This window comes from Hippocampus guttulatus, chromosome 17 (genome assembly GCF_054856545.1).
Source record: "Hippocampus guttulatus isolate MCC_2025c chromosome 17, RoL_Hgut_1.0, whole genome shotgun sequence".
Lineage (NCBI taxonomy): Eukaryota > Metazoa > Chordata > Actinopteri > Syngnathiformes > Syngnathidae > Hippocampus > Hippocampus guttulatus.
The window spans coordinates 3,204,993-3,217,503 of NC_141277.1; the positions used below are offsets into that span (position 1 = coordinate 3,204,993).

Sequence of the window (12,511 nt, forward strand, 5' to 3'; positions counted from 1 at the left end):
TGCGAGGATGACAGCTGTCATTATGGAATTCTGGTAAAAATAGCTCCCTCCGGCCGCCCACTTACACCCCACTACTGGGTTTCCTCGGCTTCTGCCAGCTTACACACATTAGCAGCACTATATTTTCTCTTAAGATCTAAAAAAAAATGCTGTCATTTATTTCCATTGGGGCCAGCACCATCTTGCTTTTTTTCTGGTTTCTGCTTTGGGAAAATTTCTCACTAAGGTGTGCATTCTTAAGTTTTTATAAGGCTAGCGAAAATTCTACTTACTAGGCGCCACAGCCTTGACAAAAATTGATCACCCAGTTTGTTTTGGTTTTCAATCAGACCACACGACTGAATTTGTGAAGTTGCAACAACTATTTGATGATCATATTCATCAACCAAATCACGGGTTGGGCAGCTTCATTGTTATCGGTCCATTTTCCAAGCAGTCTTTTGGAGGCAGCCATCAGATAACCTTTTGCTGACCCTGATTGGGAGCAAATTCTAAATTGGACCAAATTATGCTTTAGTGAGCACAACTCTAGTTGTTTGCAACATGGATGGCAGGAAAACAGGAAGGCTTCACTTCCAAATGTGGGAAATTCAACCCCCCCCCCCCCCCCCCCCCAGTTAATTTCATTTTACACAGCTAAACATTTTCCAACCAACACAAATTGCAAAGCTCATCAAGAGCAGATAGGCTCCAGCACCCCCCGCGACCCTAGTGAGGATCAAGCGATTCGGAAAATGGATGGATGGATGGATCAAGAGCAGTACTTGGATGACAAATGGACTCATTACAGAGGCAAGGTGACATTGGCACCATATTAATAGTGGCGTCTGGTGCCAAAGAGAGTGAAGTGGTGATTATATTTGCATTAATATCAGTGACAGGTGGCCAAGTGTGAGCTGTGCTAATAAAAGGGAGAATGTGACGCTTGAGAATGCCATCAGGACAGCATAAGGCTCCAGGGCAAACAGTCCCCAGGCTCTCCTGGAAAAAGACAAAACAAAACGTTTTGAGGTAGAGAAGTCAAATTTTTTTTTCGCTCTATTTGTCTTCCACAAATGCCTCTTTTTCTTCAGCCATCTTTCCAGCACAAAAAGAGTTATGAATAGAGACGGCCGGTGTTGTCTGTGAGACGTGCCCTACATCACTCGCGCTGAGCTCGTAGTTGTAGCAGCGAAGGTGGCCTCGGGGCATGATGTGCACAGAATGCGCGCAAGCTTTTTCAGTTCAGGGTCTTAAAGGCTACGAGGTGATGCCTCAGTTTTGCACAAAGCTTGCTGAAACACTGAAAGCATGATGATTCAACAAGAGCAGTCAACTCATCCTGGCCTAAATCCCTCCAACTGGGGTATTAACTCACACGCACGCACACACGTTCGAGTTTAAGTTACATGTACTCCAGTTGACTACTACACCGAGTAATCCAAGGCCTGCAGAAGCATCGTCGGGTGATTGGCCACATGGGCCGCCGCTCCCCGTTAACATCTAGCTACGTTGAATTTGGTCTATTCTGAGCCTGGCTAACTCAGTAGCGACTATAGGCTAACCCTGACTCGTATGAAGCACTTCAGACTCGGTGCCACTCATCTTCAGTAGCTTCCAGAACCCCCGACAAGCTCTTGCTATCCTCCCAAGCCTGCTTGCAACACTGATTATCCCTTTTGATAACCGTCTAACCTTCGCAACCTCAGCCAACCTTTGCAACCAGACTAACCCTCATCACCCCTCCTGCCTTGCTCCCTCACTGAAAAAAAATCTTGTCACTACATGTGGCGTCCAAGTGATGTAATTTTGTAGGGAGTCCCCCCTTTGCCCTTCTCTTCTTAACCCCTCTTCACCAGGATGGCCTTTGAGTCAGCGTGAATCTCACCCAGCCATGCGTGAGCTTGTTACGCAATTATGCTAAAACGGACGATAGCCTAGAAGCATAAATGTGCTGAGTTCATTCGGGTTTTTGTTTTTTGGTTTTTTTAAGACCTGAAATCTAATCACAAATTCAGTCCAAACCCACATGTTAATTAGCGGGAGGGAAAAAAGTTGCCATTTTACAAGAGTGATTTTTTTTTAAAGTTTGTTTTATTTATTTTTAAACAAAATTATGATTTATTTTATTGGATTTCATTCTGGTATTGCGTGTTTTCATGTTAATGTGCATGCTTTTCCTTTCCCAGCAACACAGTTGGCAAGGACACTCGGTAATTTATTTTAAAAAGGATTTAGTAACAAAGACATGACTTGTAATATATTTTTCCATCAACTTACATTGTGAACATTTTGCCAACATGTACAAAAAAAAAAAGCAGGGAAGCATTATTGTAGCTTATTGCTACATCAATGGCTGCTCTTTGTCATTAAATGCATTGCAGGATTTTTTTTTAAATATACTATATACTGTATATATAAAATGAGCTTTTTAGAGTCGAGACCTCGACTTTAACTCTTGAAAGGAAAACCCGGGACGACGGTTGTGCTGCATTGCACTTTGTTTTAAGGCTTAAAAGGATTTGGACGGCGCGGAGAGTGGCATACACGTAAGGCAGCATGGATTGTGTCAAACAACAAAAACAAAAATGCACTCTCTCCCAGCCTATAAATAAAAACACACGTGCACAAAACCAATGATAAAAATCATAGCAAATCCTCAAAATCCACCCAAAAGTACTCCATTGAAATCGATGACTTCCTTTAGCACAGTAAGCCGGCTTGAAGGTAGAAAGGTTGCGGTTTGTTCAGTCCAGTCTTTCAATGGCTCACCCCACCAAAAAATGTATTTCTTCACAGTTGCTGTATAATTCGACGGATAATTAACACTCTTTCATGCAGATTCAGCAAAATGGCTGCATTCGAGATGTCACACAAGTTACCGCTGTGCCTTCAACAACAAAAAAGCTGAGTGCCGCTACTGTACTTTCACATAGTGACACGGCATCCCGCAATCGCATATAAACACTGGCGTTTAGGCTGTGTGAAAGGGGCTCAAGTTGATACTATTTTGGTATGAAAGGTGTGTGTGTGTGCCGTCAGTATCTAGGTGGAATGACCACCGTGGGCTCTCCCTCCTGAGGACGCCACATGAGCGTCTGGGCATCGTTGGCGTTGGGCTTGACCATGGCATTGGGCGGGATGCTCTCGTTCTTGCCCAGGATCTGCGGCTGCTCCTGGGCCACGGGCTCCAGGAGGATGGCCCGCTGACCGAGGGGCTTCTCCGGGTCCACGCGGATGAGGAGGCGCATCCTCCAGCGGACGGTCTGCAGGACCAGGGTCTCGTCCGTGGCCCGGTTGATGGCCACCAGCCAGGTGGTGAAGCTCTGGTCTCGGCGGATGGCGGTGAGCTCAGCCACGTTGCTGTCGCTGACGGGCACGGCCCAGGTGATGCTGGGTTTGAAGTTGTCGTTCATGCTCACCGTGAACTTACTGTCCCGCCGCGTGGGGCCCACGATGGTGTACGTTTCCGTGGTGTTTCCGTACCAGGGATAGTTGACGCCGTCCGAGTCGCTGATGGCCCGTATGTTGCCATTGCGAAGATCGGGGAGCTCCCAACTCGACCTGGAAGATGGACGGAAACGGCTCAAATCACTTTGCTCGTTTGTGGCCAAACCTTCGCTTTATCCAGCCCTTGCTGTTGATCCTGTTAATATTCTAAAAATTCCTCTGCGTTACGTTAAAAAAAAAAAAAAAAGCATAAATGTATGGAACTTGAAATATCAATTGCATTGTTTGCTATTAGTCCAACTATTACTGTTTTTAAATGTAAACACCTCTTTCTATGCAATCTTCATGTTTGGAGTTAGACAAAATAAACACCACAATTTTCTGTATGCACTGTCATTCGTGCAAATTTAAATGAATGGACCGGTGACATTTTAAAATATTAACAGAATGCGTGAAAATAAAAACACTCCCCAGTATAATTGGGAATCAGCAGCTCCCGCATGCGCGTGTGGTGAAAGATGTGTGAGCAGCAGCCACATGACTTCTTGCCTGCTCGCCTCACGTCCACGTTTTTTGCCGCCGGGCCAGATTATCACGTCAGGCATGACAACTCCTCGCGCATGTGTGTGTGTGTGGAGTTCACTGTCCGTGCGCATATGAAAACCCATTTCATCCTCGCCAACACATGCCTCCAAAACAAATACAACCCATTTCCCTCCCGCTATGGATTCATTCTGCCTTCAAAATAAGAGTCACCGCATTCAATTCATTCGGCGACAGTGCAAACGGAGCACGGTCGCTGTAAATTACAGGTTCCAATGTACACTGAAAAAAAAAAACGGTTGAATTTACTTGAGTTATTTGATCCATTTTTTAAAGTAGACTATGTGTCTACTTGAATATTTCTGGATTAGGATGATTTTATTTTATGCAACCACTTCATGAAATAAAATGCCTTTTTTTTGGTACTTTTTTTCAGTGTGCATCTTCTGAGCCTTTATTGGCATCTTGAGGATTTGGAGGCCTGATGCTCTGTCGTGTCCCTTTTGAGCTGCCACGTTTCGGTAAATTTGTCTAAATGAGCCCCCATCCTGTATCCCTAATCCCGCCCCCGACCCCCTCGGGCTTTGACAAACAATTCACAAGAAGGGAGTTGCCTTTGCAAACACTGCAAAGTGAGAAAGAGCCTGCAAACAGCATCCATATGCAGCAGCGTCCGTGTATGTTACATACTCATATCCGGACTATGTCTCGATGGCTTTCTGCAGCTAGTTTGGTCATAATTTTTTCACTCTGATTCCAAATGCAAGCTGGAGTCAGGTCATTTTTGGGGGGCTGAGATAGACTGCAGCACCCCCCGCGACGCTTGTGAGGAGAAAGCGGATCGGAAAATGGATGGATGGATGAAAAAATATATAATTGTAATATGACTGATGAATAATAGACATGCATGCCATATTCATTGAAGAGTCTCGTGGCGGCGTTCTCCAACCACCGGTCCGCGGACTGGTACCGGGCCTCGGCCTGTTTGGGAGCGGGCCGCACAGAGACGGACCTGTGAGCAAACTCACTCCATCAGACTTTGCGCAAATGTGCCCGACTCGAGCCAGAAAGAAAAAAAAAACATGTAAAAACAAATTTGACAGCTAAATGCACAGCCATGACTTGCGATGATGAAGCTATTTTGACAAGAGACGTTTCTCCCCTGGCGGTATCTCCGCAGCGAGGTGGAGGAGGACGCTGGTGTGCGCGGTATGTCGTCAAAAAAACAAGGCAATTCTAATCTTGCACGCGCAGCGCTTAACCGGGCCTGACGCGAAACGTGACGATAAAGGCATATGCTCCATACCGGATGTCACAACTCATATTGGTTCCTCACTTTGAAGAGAGCTCAAGATGGCATCCGCGACACCACCGAGAGCACTTCCTATAATTGGGAGGGCCCTCGCTAGAAATCGCAAGCGCATGAGTAAAAATATTATGGACCCTTGCATACAGTTCATTTTTCATGTATGCGTGTAATAATTGTTTTCTATTCTGTTTCGAGATTCCTCCACTGACTCTTCCCATACTTTTAACATGCAGGGGAAACTTTTTTTTTTTTTTGGGACCCAAAGAGTTTTACATTGGCAAGACCTTAACTGTAAAGTCAACCAACGATTCTCAAGACGTAATTTTTCTGTTTCTGTTGACGCATGCAATTCCACATATAAGGATGTGAAATTTCACGCGTCAGCATAAGTGCTGCTTGTGTACCATTTCTTGAGTACATTTTACGTTAAAATGGACTTTTTGTGGAGTACTTCATATTTCAACTTTGGGTAAAACTGATCAATTGTGACACTTTGGTAGGTTAATCCTAGCTTAATTTACGGATGCTAAAATTCAGTTTTATAGTCTAACAAAACAATACTTTACATCACAAACTTTTAGAGCAAATCCCACCTAAAATAAATTATAATATAGAGCCTTTAAAGTGCCATCATAATGACCAGCATTAAGATATAATAGATAGTGTAGTAAGGTCTAAGGGTTCGTGAAAATAATGCTATTGCAAGTCATAGTTACTACAAAATGTTTACATACAGTAAATAATGACCCTTTCAAAACACAAATATTAGGGATCAGTTAACGACCAATCACAGCACACCTGCTTTCTGAGTTTGAACCGTGATTGGTTGTTACCTTGACATATTCTTCAGTTGGCAAAATGACCCTCCCTGAAACGGATTAAAAATATTTTTTCGACCTAATTCATATTCCACATATGCAATATTAATGAGAAGACCACGTTTAGACTGGCGGGGGTGCAAAGAACATACTGTGAAGAACTTTTTTGACTTGACTTTTCCTTTAAAACTGTTCGGAATATAGTAAAATGATACAAAAAAAAGCGAAAGACACCTGAGCTGTACTCGGGCTGTGATTCGTACCACCGAAGTGAGCTCATCCGCACCGGCGTCGATGAACGTGTCGCAATAATCGCACAATTCCGTTTCTGCCTGGTACTCTCTGTAGTCGAGTAAATCCATTTTGGATACTCACATCCCCTTGCTGCCATATGTGTTGTAGAACTCCATGTGGTTGCAGGCTTGGATCCATCCGACGGTCCACGTCTCGTTGGCGGCCACCGGCGGCACCAGCACCAGGGCCTGGGCCCTGAAGTACGGCGTGCGGTAGCGCAGAATGACGGCCGACGACTCGTCGATGCTGGTGGGGTTGGAGTCGATGAACGCGTTCACCTGCAGTACCGCGACGCCGTCTCGGAAGGTTTTGGGCTTGCACGCGATGCTCTGGAGGCAGCCCATGGCGCTCGCATCGGGGAGCCACTCGACGACGGTCCACAACAACACGATCCACGGGAGCGCCTGCGTAGGGGGGAGACGCATCGGGGCGGCGGCACAAGTGACGGGCCGCTGGGTCCGAAAAAGCCTCGGTCGAAGCCACAAGGGAGGGAAACTTGCGAATTTGAAGAAACTAGAAAACTCTCAGGTGGTGTGGCGTGCGTTCCCGCGCGTAAAAGTTACCGAGAGAAACTTTTCGAACTCTGGCGCTCAAGTTGCGTGGTAGTTAAATGGAGGCTAGAACCATCCCAAATAACAATAATAATCAAATTGGTGTCACTTTCAAACGGGGCGGGGGGGGGGGGGGGTCTCCAAATCTGTCGCTGCCGGTGGTGTCCTTTTAATCCTCTCTTGGTTCAGTCGAGTCATAAATTGCTATCAAAAAAGAAAATACGCACTCAGAAAAATGAAGCGTAACTTTTCTCGTGTTAAATATAAACATGAAATATCGTTTCTTCCATGCCAAGCAGTTCCCACGTAGAAAGAGGCAGCACCAGGTGCGCGTCCGCAACCAACGCTCGCATCTTCCGCACCGCTCCACCTTGCCGCCTATTTCTCCTGCTTCCCACAAATACGAATAAAATGTTGACAGCGGCGGAGGAAAAGGCGGTGTCAGCTGTCACCGTAATGAAAAGAAGACGACGTTGGTGGAGGAAGCGGCGGTTGAGTTCGAGTTGTCGTCGCCGCGCGGCGGGTGCCTTGAGCAGGTTCACCCGTTCGTTGGTCTCTTGACTACTCAGCCGCGACAGGCGCTTGGAAGCGGCTTTATAATGCGCTTTAACGCGTCACTTCCGATGTGAGCGCAGAGCATGCTGGGAAACGGAGTCCCGGCTTGGATCCCCAAAATATTTTGTGTCACGGATCAGTTCGGACACGTACATTGTTCGTGGACGGGCAACCATTTTTTCCATTGCTTTATAATTTCCAGTTCTAAAGCATTGGTACTGACAACACAAGCTAATTATATGGTAATTCGACATTTTATTAACATAGTTAAAAAAAAAAATTCAAACTGTTATTCGACTGTACAACAAATGTAGAATAAAATAGAATAACACAGTGAATTATTCAGAAATTTAATGATTTATGGACCGATAGCAGAATTTATTTTCCCTCGGGTTTTTCCCCTCGAAGTATCACCACTTTCTTTCGTTGAAATAAATCTGCCACGTTCCTCGATAAACACCTTGGAGAACTCCTTCCGCTCCCGTGGTCCTTCCCAGTGCGCATCTGACCTGAAATCAGCTATGTGCGCAAAACCGCTACGTCAGTTGCGTAAGGGAGTAAGGGAGGTGCCTCTCCGCACGCTTTTTTTTGTCCTTTCTTTCTGTTTGGATGGCGATTGTTTTTTTTTCTTGCGCATTCTTGTGGCGCATACCCGGAAGTAAATAGTGTCGCGATGGACAGTGCGGTTCGTGTGCTGGTGTCAAGTGTCGCCCTCAAGCCGGATTACATCCACGACGGAGGAGCATGACCACCGCACATTCCGCCCACTCTAAATATATCTGTTAAGGACAGTGGAGGAAGTGGGGTAGCGGTTATTTTTAGCCATTATCGCCGTTGCATGTCGGTCGGAGAAGAGGTCCAAACAAAAACATGCCCGGAACAAGCGTGAGACCCAGAGCTCGGGAACGTAACAGCGTCCTGAACAGACCCGAGTTCATGTCGCTCAATCAGCCGCTGAGAGGCGGGGGCCCCCCGGAGAGCCGCGGCGGCGGAGCAGGAGGGGGCGCAGGCGGAGGGGGACCAAGGCGCTCCTGCTCCGTCCGAAGCCAGGCGAGCGAGGAAGCCGGCGACGGCGCGCCCAAGGCGGACGGCGGCAAGCGCGGCGAGCCGGGCCAGCAGCGGCTGCCGGAGGAGGACTGCATGCAGCTCAACCCGTCGTTTAAGGGCATCGCCAAGAGCTCGCTGCTCGCCATCGACATCAGCCTCTCCAAGCGCATGAGCGTCTGCGCCTACACGTGGTCGTCGTGGGGCGGCTGCCGCTCCATGTTCAACCTGCTGGCGCTCACCGGACACGGCCTTACCTGGATCATCGGCACCGTCGTGTGCCTCACGCGCAGCAACACCCTGGCCGGTCAGGAGGTGCTCGTCAACCTGCTGCTGGGTGAGTGACGACAGCGGGATCCGCGCTCATTGGGCAGTGTAAGATCGCATTATTCACCGAAAAGTTGGAAACGCTCCATGGGAATTTACTGGAATTGAAGGTTGCCTCTAAACAGCAATCTGTAATATACAAGTGATTCCTTGACATGAAAGTGTGATAAATTGCCCTTGTTTTTTTTTTTTTTTTCACCATGTAAAACTTTCTCCTCACTCTCCTAGTGTAATCATTTATTTCTTCTCTCAATGTGGCCATAACACTCCTTTGTAGTGGTGAGGCAAAACCAGATTAGTGAGCCGAAAGCTTGATAAATCTGCTGAATGGAGCAACACGGCGCTCTGATTGGAGGCCAGTCTGGGCCTTCACTTGTATTGTTACTTTTCTTTCCCAATATCAAAGTAAAACAAAGATCTTAAGATGATTGTGCTCCTCATAAGACAACACACTCCCTATTATCCACCTCAATAACAACAATACCACGATACGACTGTGAGAGAAGACCTTGATGTGTTCGTTCCCATCCTTATCACCTCCACTGCTTTTGTTTCAAACTTTTGTTTGAAACTGTTGCAAAACTAGCGGTTCAGCTGCCATTATTTGGACATGAAGAGAACTTAAGACGTGTGTCGGTTCTCCTCGCTGCAGTTCGTTTTGCAAAAAGTGCACAGTAGGAAGCTTGTCTAAGGGGCCCAAATCCACTGAACACAAGCAGCCTGGCACCAAAGCGGCTGGCAGACAGATTAACACGTGCAAACACTTTTTTTCCCCACCCATAGGGAACACTGTAATGGAAATGGTATTCATCTCTTCCAGGGCCAAACTGTCACCATTGGAAAATCTTTAACCGGACAGGGAATTTAAACATTCCTAACAGTCATACAAGTGTTATAAGTCATCTATTGTATTACAAGTCTAGTCTGGCCCCGTAAAGTGAATTCAGAGATGTGTTTTAACATGCAAGTACTTTTTTTTTTAGATGTAATAGCAATGAGCTGGTTTCCGACTCAACAGCCGGTGTGCGGACGATGACTTTGCGCTGGCGGGTTTGGTTGAGAGCGCCTCATCGTCTGCCTTGAGTGTGTGCATGTCATGCTCAGCAAGATAGAATAGTGGAGGGGGAGTCTGACTCCACAGCCAGTGTGTGGAGTGGGACTTTGTGCTGACATGGCCACTTTAAAATGGTATCTCACCACCACCTCCTTGCTCTTCCACCTCAAAAAAAAAAAAAAAAAGGAAGTGAGGCGTACACAAGTGGCATGTACAGTAAAATGTAAGTAGATAAACGAGCATTTTGGTGTGAGCTATTACTTCCACCACGGAAATTACTGTTTTGTTTGGTTTTTTTGCAACGTTTTCGCTGTCATGCATCCATTCATTCCCTAATTCAATACTAGGAAAAAAATTTATCCTCATAAATTAATGGGACAAGCAGCGGGAAAGTATTTACGGCCCCTTTTCCGCTGCTTGTCAAAGGTGTCCTTTTCCCACTTTTAGAAGCAGTGTGAAAGGGTCTTTGTATTTTTTCACCTCTTGATAAGGTAAACAAAATAAAAACGTGTATGGCGAACAAGTAAGATGAGATAGTCAGGTCAGGTGTACCTAATGATGCGTCCAGTGAGCGCCTCGCGGAGCGAATACACGCTCTGTATGTGTGTCGTGGAATAGACGCTAACCTGTCAGACAGCTGACGGGCTACTTTCGACAAGGCCACGAGGCTTACTGACTGCGATATTTTGGTGCGGCTAAAAAAAGAAACATCTGCTATGTGCACTCAGAGCTAATGTTGCTCGGCTACATGTGCTGCTTCGCCTCCCTTTGTCTCACTTGTCATGTCAAGTACACTCAATGGTTTTGCCCATGTTTTGTCAGGGCACGAAAAAGGGCATTAAATACATTTACTTTCAAGCATGAAGTGCATTGAGGACATTAACTTCAAAACATGAAGTACATTGAATACTTTAAGTAAACTTTAAAGCATGAAGTACATGTACAGCTCTAAACAAATATTGAAGGAGTAAGTATTGTAAAACAGCCAAATGTTCTGCCTGCAATTAATTTATTGCGAGCTTTAAGGGACCAAAAAATCTGGCCCAAAATAAATATTTATAATATTGTCAACTTGAAGTCCAATGTGATCATATCAAATAGGTAGTTCAGTAGCTACGTCTTTGTTTTGTTTTACGGTAGCGTTGATCGTGGACGTGCTGACGGTGGCGGGCGTGCAGCGCCTGGTGAAGCGCAAAGGACCATGGGAGATGTCGCCGGGCTTCCTGGACCGCGTGGCCATGGACGCGTACGCCTTCCCGGCGGCGCACGCCAGCCGCGCCGCCATGGTGTCCAAGTTCCTGCTGTCGCATTTGGTTCTGGCCGTGCCCCTGCGCATCCTGCTGGTGCTGTGGGCCGTCCTGGTGGGGGTGTCGCGCGTGCTGCTTGGCAGGCACCATCTGACGGACGTGCTGTGCGGCTTCGCCCTGGGCCTCTTCCACTTCGGCCTGATGGAGACGGTGTGGCTTTCCTCCAACACCTGTCAGACTCTCATCTCCATCGGGACCCTCAGCTGGAGCCCCTTCTCTTGACTGCGTTGCTGCGCTATAGGACTTCACCGGTTGCAGTTGTCACATTCTCAATGCGGGTTTGCATGAAAGGCCTTAAACAGACGCGTACTGTTGCTGTCATTTCACACGGGATTTTTTTTCTTAACCCTCTAAAGCAGTATTTTTCAACCTGTTCAACACATTTTTTGATCCGAGCTACAATTAAACTTTTTTTTTTTTTTTTGGTGCTGATTCAATATCTGTTTCTTTTCTACAGCACATCAGGTTTCCATAATACTATAATAACAATATCATATGTCACATAATAATATATTTAGTAGTACTTATGAAGTGATTCTTTTCCTCTCAACTATGTGAGGACCTTTTGTAAGAAGTTGCCAATTTATTGCCATAAAATGATGACTTTAAAATGTCCCCTTATTTTCCTCTTTGTAATGAGGTTCAGATTTACTTTCATTCAGTCTGCCTCCAATATTCCTGTATTATTTATAAAACACACAATCTGCTCTCTGAATCTCTTACAATCTCCTTCTGTCATTCATATTTTTTCTTTGATTTTATTCATGTTCCTTCCTTTCAGTGTTATTTGGCAATTGTATTCATGGCCTAAAGGGCTGAGCTGTAAAAAAAAACAAAAAAAAACAAAGCTCCACAACAGGTCTGCCAGAGTGCATGTTAGCATAAAATATTCTTTGGAAACTTCTTTTTTTTTTTTGTATGTGATAGAGCCCAACCTGCTGTTTTCACGACTGTACGTACAAAGTAGCAAAACAATCCGAAACATCGCCGAAAAGTGTTCTGTTCCAGGTATGATGTGTTTTTACTGTTTTTCTCAGACCCATCTCGTTAATAAACAAAGATGGAAGTTGGTGAAAGGTGTCTTCGTTGTGGTTTCTGATGCTGCAACTTGCAAGGATGTTTCCTGTGTGGCAACATTCAGACACCCTGCCAGGAAATGACGATGAGGTAACAACAGAACTGAAAACTCACCACACATCTCTTCACATAATAGTCTGGTGCTGTTGGTTTTTTTTTTTTCTCCCCTATATCAAGGTCTCGTGTAGAGGTTGTATCTCGAA

At 45.8% G+C, this 12,511-nt stretch overlaps 2 protein-coding genes across 2 annotated transcripts; one reads left to right on the plus strand and one right to left on the minus strand.

The window, feature by feature from the left end:
* Positions 1 to 2,176: 2,176 nt before the first annotated feature.
* fam78ab (family with sequence similarity 78 member Ab) lies at positions 2,177 to 7,496 on the minus strand. The gene is made up of 2 exons (XM_086135488.1): positions 6,475 to 7,496; positions 2,177 to 3,543 (listed from the first exon to the last, which is right to left on the minus strand). Exons 1-2 carry the CDS (start codon positions 6,816 to 6,818, stop codon positions 3,018 to 3,020), a joined length of 870 nt encoding a protein of 289 aa, XP_085991614.1. The 5' UTR covers positions 6,819 to 7,496; the 3' UTR covers positions 2,177 to 3,017.
* Positions 7,497 to 8,097: 601 nt separating this feature from the next.
* Positions 8,098 to 12,307, plus strand: LOC147191506 (inactive phospholipid phosphatase 7-like). Its single transcript, XM_086135808.1, has 2 exons — positions 8,098 to 8,880; positions 11,065 to 12,307. Exons 1-2 carry the CDS (start codon positions 8,370 to 8,372, stop codon positions 11,451 to 11,453), a joined length of 900 nt encoding a protein of 299 aa, XP_085991934.1. The 5' UTR covers positions 8,098 to 8,369; the 3' UTR covers positions 11,454 to 12,307.
* The last annotated feature ends 204 nt before the right edge of the window (positions 12,308 to 12,511 follow it).

What these genes read in the sequence shown, in the direction of transcription:
- fam78ab (XM_086135488.1), bottom strand. Translation starts at nt 6,818, where the DNA reads ATGCGTCTCCCCCCTACGCAGGCGCTCCCGTGGATCGTGTTGTTGTGG. An exon ending in ACATATGGCAGCAAGGGGAT is followed by an intron (nt 3,544 to 6,474) that starts GTGAGTATCCAA and finishes TCCATCTTCCAG; the next exon opens with GTCGAGTTGGGAGCTCCCCG.
- LOC147191506 (XM_086135808.1), top strand. Translation starts at nt 8,370, where the DNA reads ATGCCCGGAACAAGCGTGAGACCCAGAGCTCGGGAACGTAACAGCGTC. An exon ending in GCTCGTCAACCTGCTGCTGG is followed by an intron (nt 8,881 to 11,064) that starts GTGAGTGACGAC and finishes GTTTTACGGTAG; the next exon opens with CGTTGATCGTGGACGTGCTG.